Source organism: Papaver somniferum, chromosome 6 (genome assembly GCF_003573695.1).
Source record: "Papaver somniferum cultivar HN1 chromosome 6, ASM357369v1, whole genome shotgun sequence".
Taxonomy (NCBI): domain Eukaryota; kingdom Viridiplantae; phylum Streptophyta; class Magnoliopsida; order Ranunculales; family Papaveraceae; genus Papaver; species Papaver somniferum.
In genome coordinates this window covers 129,284,730-129,304,864 of record NC_039363.1, presented here as the reverse complement: position 1 = coordinate 129,304,864, position 20,135 = coordinate 129,284,730, and the positions used below count along the sequence as shown (strand labels likewise).

The window sequence follows — 20,135 nt, the reverse complement described above, 5'->3', positions numbered from 1 at the left end:
ATCGTAATCAGTATTCAATCAGCTAGTTAATCAACAGGATTAGGCTTATGTATATTATTACTCCGCTGCTCTTTGTTTTCAATGTCAATAATTAACCAATAACCTATCCCATCCTCATTAATAAATGGGGTTTCCATTGTCAAACCTTATTAAACTAAGAAAGTGTGCATAACAGAGTGGAAGTCCTAGCTAGCGTAATGGCAGTCCTTTCCCTTTGTTTTAACTTGGGAGAGACGATCAATATGATAAAATGGAGTAGCTAAACGCCTAACCTAACAATTTATTATTTATAGATAGATAAATCACAATGCACATAGACGTTACGGCGTTTTAATTATAAGCTAGCTAACCAACAAATGAAAGAATCGAAGGATACTACTTTAAGGCATCGTAAAATCATCTACGTCGGGATATTTAAAAAGCGGATTTTACATAGTCTACAAAGTTGTTGTGAGTCGTGACGTTGAGGTTTGTCTTTGTAGTTTTTCTCTTCATCTTCCTCGAAACAAACGACTCAGCAACTGGGAGTAGGACCATTCATCCATCTCTTTTGGGAGAGGGACCCAATTAAAAACCCCACCTGAACACAAGGAAAGTTTCGCCGAATGTGAGTGACACACAGACCAAACAGTAGCAATACTTGTTATGGAAGCAAATCCCCCTTTTTATGATGGAGAGTCAGAGAATACAAAGATAAGCTGCATTATTGCCCACTTGGATTCGATTAGGGTTTAATCTAACGGTGGGTTGTAGCTGATCATCACCATGTGGGAAAACAGCTGTAACAGGAGGTTGGTAGGTAGACAGTACAGTAGTAGAAAAGAAGAGAACAGATACACCAAAGCAAGGAAGCCGGCTCGAAGTCCCAACAGGAGGATCTTTGTATTCTCGCACTGCCCAACTAGTCGCACCATTGATGGGCAACTGAATGAAGATCCAATATCTAGTTAAAGAGAAGAAGATCCAGAGCCTAGTTAGTAAGTTCGCGAATGATTCACGAATCATTCACGAATTTTTCCGTATCACGAATTTTACCGTCTTATTCGCGTATGTTTGCAACTCCGAACCCAAGTCGCGTATTATGTGGCATTCCCGGATTATTCGCGAACCGTTCACGAATTTTACGTATTCCGAATGATACGTCCGCTTAATTCGCCATAAATTCTTTAGCTTTTACTTTTCAAAGACTCCACTTTTTGGGCTTTACTGTCTTCCGAACATACACGACCGAATATTAGACGTGTTGTAATTTTTATGAAACAAAAACGACTGAAGAGATTTGAAGGTGAAGGTGAGAGAGATCTCAAACTCACTAACCAAGCATCTAAACCACCATACGACGTCCTCTTGGATAACTAATGTTGTATATATTATTAATATCATCATATTAAGTTTATTTTTTCTTTAAATAACTCACACATATGCATAAAAATTGGTCTATGACCTTATAAATACAAATTATTTGTTATATATAGATACTGAATTTTCAGAGCCGAACTCACATTTATAAATCGAATTATACACGTACGTATGCCGTTCCGAATTACTGACGAATCACGTCCCGTTGACCGAATTTTGGACCGAATCTGGATTTTACAAAACCGTATAATACTCGTACGTTTGTCGTTCCGTACGTTTACCGAATCCCGAATTGCTAACTAGGATCCAGAGACAATCACAAAGCTGACGCCCTAAGATCCCATTCCCATTCATCATCATCGTAAACAAATAAATGAAGCACACACCGAATGACTGAACATCGTATCTTTTTTCGATGTACGTATTCTCTGACTCGATTGAACTGCCCATCCAGCTGTAGTTGTAAGTATGCATAGATAATGGTGTACCGTATAGTCGTGTCTGACTCTTAATTTCTCTCTCTCTCTCTCTCTTTCTATATCGAGCGTGCGCAAAACCCCATAGGCCCATGCCATCTGCATTCTCAGCCATGCCAGGATTCTCTTGTTTCTCTTCCCAGCTCCCACTAACCAATTGCCATATCCGTGTTAGCTCCAACAAGGTCTGACATTTTTATAGATGTGGAAAAATAACAACTACCATTGGATTCCGTATCCATATACCATAATTAAGGTTGGTATTTACCCACGTTAGACATTCGCATCACCGACGGGAACCAGAAAAATCCTCTACCTCCCCTGCTTCAGAAAGCCTGTTTTGGCGACATCTACAGCCTGTAGGACTTTTGTTGGTGGATTGATGTATGTCTTTTCAACAAATCAAGAAGCTGCAAAATATGGATGCTAAATCCTATTTCCAGGCACAATGACTAGTCATTTTTAACATTTACATGAGACAGGCAAACAATATGATATCTAGCAATTAAACATTGATGGATCTTTAATTCTCGACACTCTTAGACAATGCAACCCATCAATTGGCATCCATCCCGCGTTCGAAAATATCATATTTTGAAACCATATGGGCGCAAGAGTTGGGCAATCTTAACATTTAGATGAGACAGGCAAACACACTGCTTATGAATATCTAACATTGATGATTGATCGATCCTTTTCTCTTTAGTAGTTAACGACAAACTCGACAATGCAGACCACCACCTAATGTCATTCATTGTATTTTCTTTTGGCCATAGTTGGATGGTGGTGCTCTGCTAAAGACACCAGCTTAATCCCATCAGTTATGCGTGTGGGGGCTAATGCCATGTTGTTTAGGATTCATCCATTAATTCCCATTTCGCTTTCGCGTTCTCAAGGTCCCTCTGTTAAATATGGTCCGTCTCATGGTGTATCAAGTTCTGGTAACAGAGAAATTCAAGATTCCATTTCAAGAAACAACATTTTTACCCGATTATCACAGATTTCAGATTAAAACCACTACGATTTCATTAAAATGAATTATACAATTCATCCAAAAAAAAAATTAACTATTTACATCAATAATTAGTACTAATCATATTTTTTCTTCTTCAAAATTAAACAAAATTTCTCTATTCCGTTATGACATTCAAATTGGACGTAAAATCACGTCCTCTACTACTACCTCTTTTATGCTTATTCCCCACCACCGCTCCCCGACCACCACCACCACCATTACCCACAGTATTGCTATTTGCAACTCGCATGTTTTTCATTTGATTCGTTACAGAGAACACGAGGGGAGCACTATCTTTTTTGTTACTAGTACTACTACTCTTCATCAATGCAGAACTTGCCATGACAGCTAATGCTGCTAAATCTTCAGCCTGTATTGGTTGCTTCAATCTACTCAATGGCAGAACAAAATAAAGATGACCCAACTGAAGCTCTTCATCACCATGAAGGGCAGATACATAGTTACCGAAATCCATTTCATCAGAGTTACAAATGAAACAAGATGGGTGTTTCTGCAATACATATGAAACTTTCACTGGGTATGAAAATTCTTGAAGCTGTCCATCTTGATGGATTATCTTTGCTGTTGCTACAGATACCGATTCATATGAACTACATATACCCATTTTTTTCTCTCTTCTTCTTGAATCGGTTCTTGACTCACTTTGAGTTGAGAAATCTCAAAGCTAGTTTCTTTCTTCTTCGTTTTTGTTGCTAAGCTGAGGTGGTCGAGGAATGGGAAGACTAGTTGTGCTTATATAGAGGTGGTGATAGGGTTCTGATTCTGTGCTTCTCATTGGCTTCAGCTTTAAAGTGTGTACTATTTTGTGGGACCCATAATTGTAATTTTGTCGTTTGTTAGATTTCCACTAATTTTGAAATGAGTGCTTGACCCAAAAGCCAACCTGTTATTTGTTGATGACAGGTTGTAATATTACGAGTACTGTTTGATTACCTAAACTGCCCATACAATTTGGTCATGAATTACTTGTAATGGGACTGTAGTGTTTATTCTAGGAGTTTCAAGGTAGGGTCGATTCTAGCGTGGATCATAGATGATCACCGATTTAATTTTGGGAAGTAGTTGGAGTGTGTCAGCCGTTTGATGTGTCAACTTGTATGTTAACGGGTATAGTGAGTAGTGATTAGAACCCTCTACCTTCTTACTTAAATACAAGTGGACACAATGTCGAATTTTGCTCTTTGGATAGTGCATTCACATTCAATTTTGGGAAAAGATAATGGAACCGGTGGGTTATATATTCTGTTTTGAAAACAACTGTTTGAGGTTGGAGTTGTCAAAAAAAGGAAAAGAAGAACATACTCGATAATGGCGATAAATGAGATTAGTTTAATGCTCGGCTGTATACTGCTATGAGTTGTGACCAGGCAATTTAAACTGAGGCATGCAAGACCAAAATCATACCCAATGGTGAGCTTTTACAACCTTTCTGCTGTGAATACCATCTCACTATGGGTACGTTACACTACATTTTAGCATATATATATATATGGTATTTCTAAATGCTAAACACGGCATATGTGCGAAATATAGTTGGATCATGAGATTTAATATCAAGTGTCTTCTAAAAATGTTTCGACTCTGATTTGAGAGTGAGATTTAACATCAAGTGTCTTCTAAAAATGTTTGGAATCTATGTAATTTTCAACATATTTTCGTGTAGCAACAATAGCAAAGACCAAAGATCCTCTTAGTAAAATATCATCGAGAACTGTAATTTCAGTACTGCTTCTCACTCAATTAACAACAACAGTTTCAAAGACTCGGACACCAAACATTATAAAGACACCAAAGATATCAAAATCGAATTTAAAGAGAATCCTAACTAGTCCAGACTGATTCAACAAAATCATTATCCATTATACTTGTTACTTGTTAATGGTACTATGAAAAATCATTGACAAAAGGATGAATTGAATCTATGGATTCTGTTATACCTTTGTCACTTATTTTACTGTGATTTTGAAAAAACCATTGAAAAACAGTTAGCTCTTTGGATTTTAACATCTTTATCTTCCTGTGTAAATGTTATATGGTTTGGTGTGTTATTTTTGATCTAACAAAGACTATTTAAACTTGTCATGACACCTTGGAATCCGCTAGGATTGGTAAAAACCCCTACTGGGACTATGACGTAAACTGGTAAGATTGTTTTCATTGTCTGTTCGAAATATTCGATTTTTTTGTAATAGCTAGAGATCGAGCCAGTCTTGTAATCACTCCTGAGATTTTTATGATCAATATAATTGAGGCTTGCCACTTTTTCGAAAATAAAGTTTTTGATTAGATTCAACGAAAAATAATTGGTACTTCCGCATCAAATTACTTTCACATTTTTTCAGATTGATCTGGAAACTCGTCGACCTACACCTGCTAGGTAAGTCTGAATAAAGTGTTATAGATGTTGATCGAATAAACATTCCATAATCTTTGGTTTAACTTTGGCTAGTAAGAAACAAAGAAACCTATATCTTTTAGCTTCAAAAGGCTGATAAAAAAAATGTTGCATCCTAAACTTTTCAAATTGGTCATTGTTGATGATTAAAATGATAAAACTGAAAAAAGAAATCACATATAATGTACTAGCACGGTGCATCTAATGATGAAGTAATAGACCATGCAAAAGATCAAGAATCATGATCCTATCTTGAAGGGTATGATGGCCATACAATACCTAACGTTTATATGGTTTTTATTTTTTTGGATCAATCTGTATCAACAAGTTATAAACGAACACAAATCTTATCCAAAAACTAATTTTATAAATAAAGATTTTGTGAGATTTCTTATTTATAACCTGCTAAATTGGAGCATACGAATCTTAGCCATGTCTAAGGGAGCGAGATATGGGCCGGGTGTCCTAGGGTGTTAAAAAACTAAGTTACTCCTTTACAATCAGCAAGAACACCTGCCAAATATGAACAAAAAAATCTCAAATATATATTAAGTTTCAGATTGTGTGTGCTTACCCGTTCTAAGAATGGGCATGATCTCATATCTGTTCTCAGACAAAGTATGGTATTGAATGGTATGAAAATCGACAAATGTTCTTCATTTTTATGGAAAATCGGCAGATTAAAAGTGTTTCAACCTGCCGATTATAGGTTATTCAAATCTTCAAAAATCATACCTATTGTCGGAATCGGTAGATATTCTTCATTTTTATGGTTGATTGTTCATAAGCGATTGATACGAGCATTTATAGTTTTAGATTGGGCGAAAACTGATGGATATGAACATTTATATATGTCAATTTCAACTATAATTGATATGATATGTGATGTAGTATACAACATGGCGGAAGCATACCTATAAGAAAGGGAGCGCCGACACCGTAATCGTTAGTGTATTATGCCTATTTAGTATGGAATATGTATGTTTGAGATATTTTAGTTTGAATTTGGTATGTTTGAGTTATTTTAGCTAGAGGATAAAGAGTATGTCGTTGTTTATGGCATGAACTTGTATTTGAATAGATTTTTAGTTATCTATAGCTTTATTCTCTAGGTTTTGCTTTATGATTTTGGAAGCCTATATAAAAGATGTGTCGTTTATGTGTTCAGGATTTTTTTGGAGATTAATGAAATTACTTACAGTAGATAAGTTTTTATCAAAGTGTGTGTATCAATCGTTTCCAGTACTAACATCCTACACTTAGTATGTAATTCATACTTTCCGGTTCTGGGAAATTCCGGTTAAGAAATTTTCATTATCCCTAACACACAACTGTAACTAAATTCTAATACTAGCAAAGTTAATAACTAAAAACAGTTAACTAACACTAATTAATTAAGATATAGTTATCGATAAAAATGATCTGTTTTGTCTTATCTACCAATTTAGACGAAATATTTGTGTGGATTCATAAGAATTAATATAAAAATCATTAAGATTTTTAAATAAACAGTGTATTTTGACAATGCCAAAACCGCATAGACACATGATGAGTCACATAAACTAGCTCCTGAAATCCGGTGGGGAAGGGCCCACGTGATGTATCTAGGCAGTTTTGATATCCTTCCGATGAACAGTTCGTTTAGGACTAAAAACCATGCATTAGACTCTCCATTCTTTGTCAAGATATGCCACATATCCGGTAGTAACTTACCAATTACCACCACGATCAAACACGATATTACTAACCTCAGAAAGGTTTGGATGCAAAACCTCCGACTAGTGGCTGTTCTTCATTTTAGTACAGAGGTGTAAGTTGGATCAACTATGTATCTGGTCGTGGCTAGCTAGTCCACTCACACTAGTCACTACTGGGGGAGATTGTTCGATATTTAGATCCATACGAAGTAAAGCACCGGCATGACATTGTTAGGTTTCTCTAAATTTTGCTTTTCTTATATAAGGCCATGTTTGGTATGACAAAATCCTAACTTTTGTAAACGACATAATTATTAGTAGATATTAAAGTGCACAAACATACCATCTTCCTAATCAACTTGATTAGTCAAATCATATTGATTTAAAATGGAATTTCGATAGCATTAAGATGGGTTTGATAATGATTCCTCGAACAAATTCATTAAAAAACATGTTTAAATTGGAGTTTGGAAGACATTGAGAGCTACTTTCAATTATTTTAAGAATCGGTGCTTGTATCATCGTGATTATTATTTTTATTTGTTAATTTAATCGGTAAAAGTTCGAAAAATATGTTGACGTCGGATGTTTAGAAAAGAGTCGTTTTACGTGTGGACTAAACGAAGTGTACATTCCTACAATCACATGACAGTATGACACGTGTCATAAACATTTTTAAAACGAAAATAGAAAGTAAAGTTACCCCATATATGGGACACCGTTATAACCGGATCCGGACAAAAAATGTCTATTCAGATCATTACTATACGTATTCATTCATCCATTTGATCATGGATATCATTCTTTAAGTTCAAATCATAAACAGCTACTACTATAAACCTGACTTTCCAAGAAAGATTTGGTTTTTGTAGTTATTCTCAGGTAGGGAAAAGATACTACTGTATTATTGGTTTTGATAAGAGATTGAGTTTGCATTTTGAAGGATGTTCATTGGATCCATACTTTTGGTATGGCCCAAGTAGCTACAGGGTAGTTTCCTCTTACGGTTCGTAATTTGGAGAATCAGCCGGATTTTCCAAGATTGCTAATAGGGGTACCAGATTAAGTGGGGTGTAACAAAATCAAGATAAGACAAAACAGGTTTTTATATAGGACAAAATAAGTTTTGTTTTGGCTTGGTACACCCCCACTAATCCTGACACCCCTCGTTAGCAGCCTTGGGATTTTCGGTGGGTGGTCTTTCAATTATGGAATCAGTCCTTGAGTTGTCTGAACGCAGCATATGATTCTACCCGGACAGTCAACTGACCTCGCACGACCCTAGTTAGTAACTTGGAGCACCCAAAAACTTTGAGATGGCGAAAATTAGAGTATTTTTCACCTAGATGAAATATAAAAAATGATACTCCCTCTGTCCCACTATTTACTTTTAGGTTTTATCCCATAATAGATGATCGATATTACTAAATAAGGAGATATTTATAAAATTATCTTTTTAGTTGATTATTGTTAGTATATTCGTTACGCATGTGTTTTAAAATACTTTTTAATGATATGAAATTTGCCAACATCCATGATGTAGTTTGAGAGATAATGTATAGAAATGCCGTGCAAAAAATTCGGCACACGTACGTATAATATAGAGCACTTACTAATTCGTTTAATAAGGGTAAGTTGGAAGAAGCCGTTGAAAGTGGGCCACCTAATTACCTTAATGGCTTAATTAAGAACGAGCAACCGGGGATATGGAAATTAATTGAGAGATATGACAATACGACAAAATAGGGACTTAAATAGTAAATCAAGGTCACCCCATATCCATGTAATTTATATAATTCCTAATCTACCATTCACTAATCATGTTTAATGATTAATTATAATAAATTAATTTGATAATGATTAGTATAAATCATAACCACTTCACTTGGGTGAGAGTACAAGGAAAAATGTTGAGGTAATAGAAATTTGGTTAATATGAGTGCTGATAGTGAACAAAGAGATGTCTTTGAGTCTTCTGAACAAGGGTTGTATGTTGAATCTTCAGCCAATCTTGTATTTATCATTGTCACACCTGAAAAACAGAGTGCCGGTATATATGAAGTATGAATACCATACCGGTAACCTTCTTACCAGCAGGGTCTTCATAGTTTTAGCCCTGCCGGCAAATGTTACAAAATGTACAGAAAATAGGTACTCCCAGCTTACCGTGACGGCTGTTGAGGGCTGAATATGATTTTGGTCCTACCCGTCCTAGCTACACCAAATGACTACACTTTATAGGAATGGTATGAGAGAGAACTTGCTTTCCATTATACTATGTACCTCCTTTTATAGACTTTCCCAAATGCCCTTCCTTTTATGACATCATGTCACATGTCCTAAACCTTCTTAATTACCACTAATGCCACTCCTTCTCTAATACAACCTCCTCATTTTTCCTTAATCCCCTCCTTATCCTTTTCTTCTCATGGATACTTCTTAGTGGACTTGTGATGAGTGCCAAATAATGTATATATTTATCCCTTTTTGTTGGCATTTTAACTCATCTTTTATGCATTAATTCTACATTTTATCCCATATTCTGTATTTTCATTGTTTTCAAGAATAAATATTTTTCTTACTTAATTTTTGCATTTTTAGGTAATAAATAAAGATTGGATGAGTTGCGGAGCAAAAAGAGCAGAAAAGTGGTGAAAAGCCGGGAGAAATTACGCAAGGAGGCCGCAAAGAATGGAGCGCACGTCCAAAAAGCTGGAGAAGGGCTCAAGAAGAAGAAAGTTGTTCTTAAAGAAGAAGTGGGCTCAAGGTTTTCCAAGCCCAAACTCATTTCCCAAACCCAAATCCATACCCGCTTGCGTCTTCAGCCGTCAGATCAGTTCTCAGAAGCATCCGACGGTCGCTCCCTTGCTGTGCATCGAAGTTGGATATCTCCGCCTAATACTACAACACCTAACTCCATCTGGCGTCGTTGATTTTGTTGTATTATATAATCCAGCGGTCGTTACAAGCTTCACTTCATCTCACCGTCCGATTGATCTTTCATCTCCCTATCCCACGGCTTAGTCTCGCTGAACATCAAAAATCGATGCACTCGCCTCACACCCAAGTGTCGAACACCCTAGACCTCAAACAAACGCACCCTTCCCCTTTCTCCATCGAACCCATCTCCTCCATCACCCCCCTCTGCAGAACCACCATACTCCGTACCACCACCATGTCCGTCTCCATCACCACCACCTCACCCCAAATCACTCCACTATTTTCTCCCCAACTCTACTCTACCTAAGCCCATCATCACTATCACGTTTTACATCAACTAATCTCCTCAATTTCTCATCTCTGCTGACTGAAACCCTAGGTGAGAAATTGGGGATATAAGTGATGATTAAAGCAACAATTGGAGCATGAGAGGAACGAGAAGAAGCAGGAGAATAGTGGGTCGACGAGATGGAGCGAGTATCTCATCAACAGTAGGTAAATCAATTTCACCAAACCCTAGTTCTACTGATTTTGGGGGAAAATTGGGGGAAAACCCTAAATGGGTAATTGGGTATAAATGGGTGTTATGTGGAGTGTGTGAAACACACTGTGTATCTCTCTGGACTAGCCAGTAGAGAATGGAGACAATTTTTAGTTAATGAATTTCAATTTCAGTTGCTTATCAGTTAACAGTTGAAAGTTGCATATGTTTTTAGTTATCTCAAATGTTGCTAGTTGTGTCTGAATTATCACATATGATGAATGTTATTGCTTTATCCATGTTTAGCATGAGCTAAATAGCACTAGGCCAAGGCTCAGCTGAAGCCTTGTGCACTGTCAATTGACAGGTTGCTAGGATAGTTCTCCTGTTGCCCTGTTTTGATTGAGCAAATGGGAGATACCAATGCTCATAGAGCCTGTGATTGGCTGTACTGTCAAAAGACAGCCAATGCTAGGGGCAGACTAGTGAGCAATTTGGTATTCTTCCATTTCTAGATGTATGCTTAGGAACAAACACAACCTAGAAACATGTCATTTGATTAGGACACAAGGTGGATCCTAAGCCTTGGCTTAACCACCAATCCCTTCTCAGTAACTTGCATTTTCAGTCCTGTGTGCTTTCAATTCAGTTAATTTTCTTGCCTGTTTTTCTTGTTTAAATTCCTGAAAGTTGTAGCTTCTGTGCACTGAAATCAGTGCACAATCCTCACCTTGCCCTAGGCTTCCAAGCCTTGGTTCTTGTCTGTTTTCCTTGCTGCTGTGGTTCTTGTCTGTGTTCTTTCCTTGCTGTGGTTCCTTGCTGCTGTGGTTCTTGTCTGTATGCCATATTGCTTTGCCTTGCATCATCACTACACACTTTAGCTAGGAAGACTTCTTGTATGCTCCTCTCCCTGTGGACAAACCCCCACTCATCACTATATTATAAATCTTGACCTTGTATACTTGCAAGCTTTTGTGTGTCTTTGCATTTTCACACCAAGTTTTTGGCGCCGCTGCCGGGGAGCTGGCTGCCATATTTTTGAAGTTTTCATAGCTGTTGTGGCCTTGTTGTGCTTGCATAGTTGTGTGTGTTCATTGCTATCTTGTTCACTTGCTAACTGCTGCTGGAGCTGTGCATTATTTGTTGTTGCTGCCAAGCCTGCTGCAAAGCCTGCTGCCAAGCCTGCTGCTGCTGTTGCTGCTGCTGTTGCTGCTGTTGTTGCTGCTGCCAAGCCTGCTGCCAAGCCAACTGGGCTGCCAACTGAAGCTGTCAACTGGGCTTGTGCACCCTCTGCTGCTGGGCTCTGATCCAACCTTTGTTGCTGGGCTTCAACCAACTGAGCTGGGCTTAGTAACCTCATTCTCTGCTGGGCTTCGCTGCAGATTCTGCTGGGCTTGTGTTGCTGAGTCACTTCAATTGCTGCTGGGCTTGAGCGTGAGCTGCTTAGGACGATCCTAAAGCCCAACTGGGCTGTGCAACTAAAAGGGGACTAAAAGCCTATTTTTGGGCTTCCCTCCAAAAACCAAGTAAGCCTAACCCATGAGTTAACCCACTTGGGACTCATTTAAATTCAAATTCGGGCTTGTAATAATTGATTTAATTATTTATTTGGGATTGTAATAATTTTTATTTTCTTTTTCTTTTTATATTTGAGACTGTAATTATTTTTTTGTTTTTTTTGTTTTTCTTTTATTTTTCTTTTTCTTTTATGGGCTTGTCTTAATTATTATTATTGTTTTTATTTTCTTTTATGAGTTGTGCTAATTTATGCTAGGTTTAGTTCAAAAACTTTTCCAAAGCCCAATTTTAAACCAAAAACAAAACCCCTTCTTTAAACCAAAACCCATTCAAAACCAAATCTTCATAACCCTTGTGGGCCAAATTGTTTCCGATTGCTCTGTCTGACCAACATGTTAGTTAAGGTACCTACTAGGACATGATTGTGACCTACAGAGACCAGACAAACAGACTTGTTAGAATTAACCCAGACGAACCTATCGAAATTCTAAGTTCTGAGGGAGACAGTCCAGATCAACCAGAAACAATGGGAGAACCCCGTACCCTCAAGGATTATATGTACCCAACTAGAGCCAGTCAACCTTCTTGTATTTTGCTGCCCGAGGCTAATGGCCATTATGAGCTGAAATCTAGCACAATACAGATGCTTCCTATTTTTAGAGGTGTTGAGAATGAAAATCCGTACCACCACGTGAGAGAATTCGAGGAAATTTGTGGAACTCTGCGTTTCACTCAAATGACCGACGAAACCCTGAAGTTAAGGCTTTTTCCTTTCTCCCTGAAAGATAAGGCAAAGGCATGGCTCTATGCTTTACAGCCTCAATCCATCATGACATGGGATGACCTCATAAAGGAGTTTTTCAAAAAGTTTTTCCCGAACCACAAGACTGCGACAATTCGTCAAAGTCTGAATAGCTTTGTGCAATTAGAAGGTGAGACCTTAGCTAGATACCTGGAGAGATTCAATGAATTATTGCTCCAATGTCCCCATCATGGTTTTGAAAAATGGAGACTTGTGCAAATTTTGTATGAAGGTCTAGATGTGTCCACCCGAACAACGGTTGAGTCGATGTGTAATGGTCTATTCGTAGATAAAACTGCTGACGCGTCTTGGGACTTCTTGATTGAAGTAGCTGAAAAGACGCAACAGTGGGAATCCATCCGTGAAACCAGAAAGACTACATCCGAAGCAAAGGCTTTTAGGATTGAAGCGGATTTTGAGGGTAGAGCAAACATGGCATCAATAGTTAGGAGATTAGAAGAGTTAGAACTACATAAAAATTCAAAACCTTCCACCACTACTCTCCGAGAACATGTCGCTTCGTCTGTTTGTGCTGCTTGTAACGACCCCAACCATCAATTCCAAAATTGTCCAGATTTGCTTGCAGTCCAGGAGTCTAGGCTTGAACAGGCACATGCCATGTTTCAAAAACCAGAGCATAACCCTTATTCACAGACCTACAATCCAGGATGGAGAAACCACCCTAACTTTTCATGGTCAAAAGGACCCACTCAAGGAGGACCATCTCAACCCAATCAGAGCTATCAAAACAATCAGGGATATCAGAACAATCAAGGTTATCAACACCCGAGAAACCCTCAACAACAATCAAACTCTCAACAACAATCATATCCTCAACACAATACCGACAAGAGATTATCCACCCTAGAGGAAATGTTCCAGAGTTTGATGCAAAGTCAGAAAAATCTAGATCAAAAGATGGATCAAATATGTGAGAGAGAAAAGGGTAAACTTCCGAGCCAACCCCAACAAAATCCAAAGAGGATATTTCAAACAGGCACAACATCCTGCACTGAAACCTCACCTGATCAAATCCATGCCATTACCACCCTCCGAAGTGGTAAAGTCATCGAGAACAACGTGGGCGAACCTAATGATCTGATACAAATTCCACGCTGTCTCCACAACCCCAGAAAACCAAAGAATCTGAGCAAGTTGGAAAATCTGACAATTCTACTGCTGTGAATGTCCCTTTGCCAACTCATCTTCCTGTTGCCCATTTCCTCAAAGATTGATCTATCAACAGAAAAGTACCCATTACAATGAGATGTTAGATCTGTTCAAGAGAGTCAACATCAACATTCCTTTTCTTGAAGCAATCAAGCAAATCCCTGCTTATGCCAAATTCCTCAAAGACTTGTGTACTCAAAAGCGCAAGCTCAATGTGCAAAAACGTGCTTTCTTAGCTGAGCAGGTGAGTTCCATCATTCTGAACAAAACTCCACCCAAGTTTAGGGATCCAGGATGTCCAACAATTTCTTGCACTATAGGAGAACACACGGTCAATAAAGCGTTATTAGACCTAGGTGCAAGTGTTAACCTACTGCCATATTCTGTTTATGAGCAGTTAGGTCTTGGGGAGTTGAAACCAACATCTATCACTCTACAACTGGCAGACCGATCTGTCAAGATTCCTCGTGGAGTGGTCGAAGATGTTTTGATCAAGGTTGACAAATTCTATTTTCCCGTAGACTTCATTGTCTTAGACACTCAACCTGTACAAAACCCAGACTGTCACATTCCTGTCATCTTAGGACGTCCTTTCTTGGCTACGTCCAACGCGATCATCAACTGTCGGAATGGAGTGTTAAAACTGTCTTTTGGTAACATGACGGTAGAATTGAATGTGTTCGATATTAGTCAACAACCTGTGAATCTTGATGATGATGATGTGCATGAAGTTAATATGATTGAAGGATTAATGCAAGATTCGTTGACTAACATTCTATCCGTCGACCCCTTTCAAGCATGTATGGAGAACTTTAACCCTGATTCCTATGATGATGCATACTGTAGTGACGTCCTATCTCTGCTCGAATCTGTACCTCAAATGGACGTCACTGAAAGGAAATATGAAGTGGAACCACCCCTACTCTCTGATTCCAAGCTTATTCCATCCATTGTTGAGCCACCCAAGCTTGAATTGAAAACATTGCCTAGTACGTTGAAGTACGCATTCCTAGGTTCTTCTGATACTTTACCTGTCATTATTTCATCATGTTTAGACACGGAACAGGAAAGTAAGCTTTTAGAAGTACTTAAGGAACACAAAGAGGCCTTAGGATGGACCATCTCAGATCTCAAAGGAATTAGTCCCACCATTTGCATGCACCACATTAACCTTGAAGAGAATGCCAAACCATCGAGGGAAATGCAAAGGAGACTTAATCCTAACATGAGAGATGTAGTCAAAGGAGAGATCCTGAAACTACTTGATGGGTATCATATACCCAATTCCCGATAGCAAATGGGTTAGTCCCATTCAAGTTGTGCCTAAGAAGTCAGGCATTACTGTGTTCAGAACGACAAGAATGAATTAGTCCCTACTCGTACAACCACAGGATGGCGAGTATGCATCGACTACAGGAAGTTGAACACAGTAACAAGGAAGGATCACTTCCCGCTCCCTTTCATTGACCAAATGCTAGAACGTGTGTCTGGACACAGTCACTACTGTTTTCTAGATGGCTTTTCCGGTTATAACCAAATTCACATTGCTCCGGAAGATCAGGAAAAAACTACATTCACGTGTCCATTTGGGACGTTTGCTTATAGACGTATGCCCTTCGGGTTGTGTAATGCACCTGCTACTTTTCAGCGTTGCATGATGAGCATTTTTTCTGACATGATAGATAGTTTTCTCGAGATCTTTATGGATGATTTCTCTGTTTTTGGTTCCTCGTTTGACGAATGTTTGAAGCATCTTGCCCTCGTGATATCCAGATGTAAAGAAAAGAACCTTGTTCTAAATTGGGAAAAATGCCATTTTATGGTGAATTCAGGAATAGTTCTAGGACACATCATCTCAGAAAAGGAATTGAAGTGGATAAAGCTAAAGTTGACCTCATTCAACATCTACCACAACCTTGCTCTGTGAAGGAGATCAGATCATTTCTAGGTCATGCTGGTTTTTACCGGCGATTCATCAAAGATTTCAGCAAAATCTCCAGACCTCTGTGCAGTCTTCTCTCCAAAGATGTTGCCTTCAATTTCGATGCTGCTTGTGTGAAGGCATGGGAGGAATTAAAAACCCTTCTCACCACCGCTCCTATAGTCCGACCACCCGATTGGAAGCTTCCGTTCGAACTTATGTGTGATGCCTCTGATTATGCTGTTGGTGCTGTTTTAGGACAGCGAGTTGATAGACTACCATATGTGATATACTATGCTAGCAAAACCCTTAATGATGCCCAACTCAATTATTCAACTACCGAGAAGGAATTGCTTGCCGTCGTTTTCGCATTAGACAAGTTTAGATCTTATCTGATAGGGTCTAAGATCATCATATACACAGACCATGCGGCTTTGAAGTATCTTCTTTCCAAGAAGGATGCTAAAGCTCGCCTTATTCGATGGATACTCTTATTACAGGAATTCGATCTCGAAATCCGTGATAAGAAAGGTTGTGAGAATGTGGTTGCTGATCATTTGTCTAGATTAACTTTAGAGTCTATTGATGAAGTGAGCTGATTAGAGAATCATTCCCAGATGAACAGCTGATGTCTATCTCAGACCTTCCTTGGTTTGCTGATATTGTTAACTACCTCGCTACAGGTAGGATGCCCTCACGTTGGTCGAGACAAGACCGCTCTAAATTCCTGGCTGAAGTCAAACATTTCCTTTGGGATGACCCATATTTGTTTAAGTACTGTCCAGACCAAATCATTAGGAGATGTGTCCCCAACACTGAACAGAAAGATGTGATATCTTTCTGTCATGACCAAGCATGTGGAGGCCATTTCAGTGCCAAGAAAACCGCTGCAAAGATCTTGCAGTGTGGATTCTATTGGCCATCATTGTTCAAGGATTGCCATGATTATTGTGTTGCTTGTGAACGCTGTCAAAAGCTAGGAAGCATTTCGAGGAGAAACATGATGCCATTGAACCCCATTTTGATTGTGGAGATTTTTGATGTTTGGGGGATAGACTTCATGGGTCCATTTCCCATGTCTGACAGCAAGTTGTACATCCTAGTCGCAGTTGATTACGTTTCTAAGTGGGTAGAAGCCATAGCAACCAGAACAAATGACCACAAGGTGGTACTTTCATTTCTAAAGGAGAACATTTTCACGTTTTGGTACCCCTAGAGCTATCATCAGTGACGGGGTTCACATTTTCGTAAAAGTACTTTGAGTCTTTAGTACGCAAGTATGGCATAACTCACAAGGTTGCTACTCCGTACCACCCTCAGACTAGTGGACAAGTGGAAGTGTCTAATAGGGAAATTAAGCACATTCTGGAGAAGACGGTCAACCCGTCCAGGAAAGATTGGTCATTGAGATTGAATGATGCTTTGTGGGCCTATAGAACAGCTTATAAGACACCAATTGGCATGTCCCCCTATCGTCTAGTGTATGGAAAGCCGTGCCATCTACCTGTGGAATTAGAACATCGTGCCTACTGGGCAATCAAAGAGCTGAACTTCTCTCTGGACGAAGCTGGAATTCAAGGAAACTTCAACTCAACGAGTTGGAAGAATTGAGAAATGAGGCTTATGACAGTGCCAAGCTGTACAAGCAGAAGATGAAGATTTCATGACAAGCGTATTCTACGCAAATCCTTCACTCCTGGTCAGAAAGTCTTGCTGTATGACTCCCGATTACATCTTTTTCCAGGAAAACTGCGTTCCAGATGGAAGGGTCCGTACCTAGTACGCACAGTTTTTCCTCATGGAGCTGTAGAGCTGGAGGATGTCTCCAACAAGAACGTTTTCAAAGTCAACGGGCAGAGATTAAAGCCATTCCTTGAGCCATTTCCACCCGACATTGAAACAACCAACCTGGAGGACCCAGTCTATGTGGACTAAACTGGTCCACTCTTTCCCTAAATAACCAAAAGTTTTCCAAATGTTTCCCTAAAAACCAAAATTTTTCGTTTTCCCATCAAAACCAAATGTTTTCCCAACAAAACCAAATTTTTTCCAAAAAGTCCAATCCCATTAAAAACCAAATTTTCTTGTAGATAATGTGTTAGTTAAATTTCCTTTTGTGTATATTTTGTGCTCATCCATTGTGACTGCTAATATGATGGATTTTTGCCTTGAATAACGGAGTTTTAATCGAGCTCCGTACAATCGGGTATTCTCTCTCCTTTTACTCTACTCAGCATGTTCCTCTTCATATATTGTTTTATAATTCTTTCCATTTTTGAAACATTGAGGACAATGTTTAGTTTAGGTTTGGGGGTATAGAGTAGATACCATGATAATTTGCATAATTGAAAACAAAACTCCTTCTTTTTGAAAAAATTGAAAAATTCCAAAAACAAAAAAAAATTGAAAAATCAAAATTCAAAAAAAATTAAAAAATGAAAAAATCATAAAAATGGAGCTCATTTACCTTGAAATGTTGACTCTTGTGCAAATATGTATTTTTATTAGGAGTCTTAGTCTAGATATTTAGGCACCCTGATTCTAGCACAATTCACATAGTGATAAGAAATTTGCACGCGCACGATCTACCAATACATGTATGGCCTCGATCTTCAAGGTGTTTGATAGGAAGTTACGATTGCCAATCACTTTAGAATACTGAACGAAACTTGACTAGCTTGTTCTTTGGTTGGTTGGGATAGAAGGTGGAGGTTACATTAAGAAAGACAACCATCGAATTTAACTGGGTGCATCAAAAAGGGCTACCTCTTGCAAAGTGTCATGTAACTTTTGTTTCCTTTTGTTATGTATCAAAAGTGTTTCCTTTCAAAAAAAAAAAAAAAAAAAAAAAAAAAACGATGTATATTCAAAAAAAAAAAAAAAAAAAAAACAAAAAAATCAAGTATTTATCAATTCCATCATCTCTTGTTCCAAAAATAAAAAGAGAATAGTCAATGTAAATAAGAGTCATGTAAAGAGTCATTTGTTGTGTTTTTGTAATAAGCAAGGAGGGTGTATGCCATTGATGTACAACGCGAGTAATTGTGAAATACCTCCAACTCATTCACAATTCTCGTAAAGTCCGGACAGCTAGCTAGATTTCGACCTCAGTTCTTAGCCTGAGAAACTATCTCTTGGTGATTAGTAGTCATGACTTCAGATCTTTCTTTACACATGTGTAGATACACTTTACACTCTTATCACATGTCTTTTTTTGTTATCAGTGCTAGGATTGTGCCTTCGATAGCTAGATTGACATCTCCATTTTGCTGTGAGCTTAACTGTTTTGCACATGTCACATTTGATGGAATCTGAGCTTATATTTTGACCTAGAACTTTGTAGGTACGTTCTAAGCAAACCTTCACGAGACTTCAACTCGTCCACTAGGGACACTTAGTGGTTTAAAAGGCTTAGTGCATACGCTAAATGCATTCGAGAGACCAGCGACAGTGGTATAGTTAGGATTTCCTTAGTTTTGTTTTACTTGAGGACAAGTAAAATTCAGGTTTGGGGGTATTTGATGAGTGCCAAATATGTATATATTTATCCCTTTTTGTTGGCATTTAACTCATCTTTTATGCATTAATTCTACATTTTATCCCATATTCTGTATTTTCATTGTTTTCAAGAATAAATATTTTTATTATTAATTTTGCATTTTTAGGTATAAATAAAGTTGGATGAGTTGCGGAGCAAAAAGAGCAGAAAAGTGGTGAAAAGCCGGGAGAAATTACGCAAGGAAGCCGCAAAGAATGGAGCGCACGTCCAAAAAGCTGGAAATGGGCTCAAGAAGAAGAAAGTTGTTCTTAAAGAAGAAGTGGGCTCAAGGTTTTCCAAGCCCAAACTCATTTCCCAAACCCAAATCCATACCCGCTTGCGTCTTCAGCCGTCAGATCAGTTCTCAGAAGCATCCGACGGTCGCTCCCTTGCTGTGCATCGAAGTTTGATATCTCCGCCTAACACTACAACACCTAACTCCATCTGGCGTCGTTGATTTTGTTGTATTATATAATCCAGCGGTCGCTACAAGCTTCACTTCATCTCACCGTCCGATTGATCTTTCATCTCCCTATCCCACGGCTCAGCGTCGCAGATCATCAAACTCGATACACTCGCCTCACACCCAAGTGCCGAACACCCTAGACCTCAAACAAACGCACCCTTCCCCTTTCTCCATCGAACCCATCTCCTCCATCACCCCCCTCTGCAGAACCACCATACTCCGTACCACCACCATGTCCGTCTCCATCACCACCACCTCACCCCAAATCACTCCACTATTTTCTCCCCAACTCTACTCTACCTAAGCCCATCATCACATCATCTTTAGCATCACTAA

At 38.6% G+C, this 20,135-nt stretch overlaps 1 protein-coding gene across 1 annotated transcript; it reads right to left on the bottom strand.

Annotated features, from left to right (window-relative positions):
- Positions 1 to 2,836: 2,836 nt before the first annotated feature.
- Positions 2,837 to 3,569, bottom strand: LOC113286172. Its single transcript, XM_026534864.1, has one exon. It carries the CDS (start codon positions 3,473 to 3,475, stop codon positions 2,966 to 2,968), a length of 510 nt encoding a protein of 169 aa, XP_026390649.1. The 5' UTR covers positions 3,476 to 3,569; the 3' UTR covers positions 2,837 to 2,965.
- Positions 3,570 to 20,135: the final 16,566 nt, after the last annotated feature.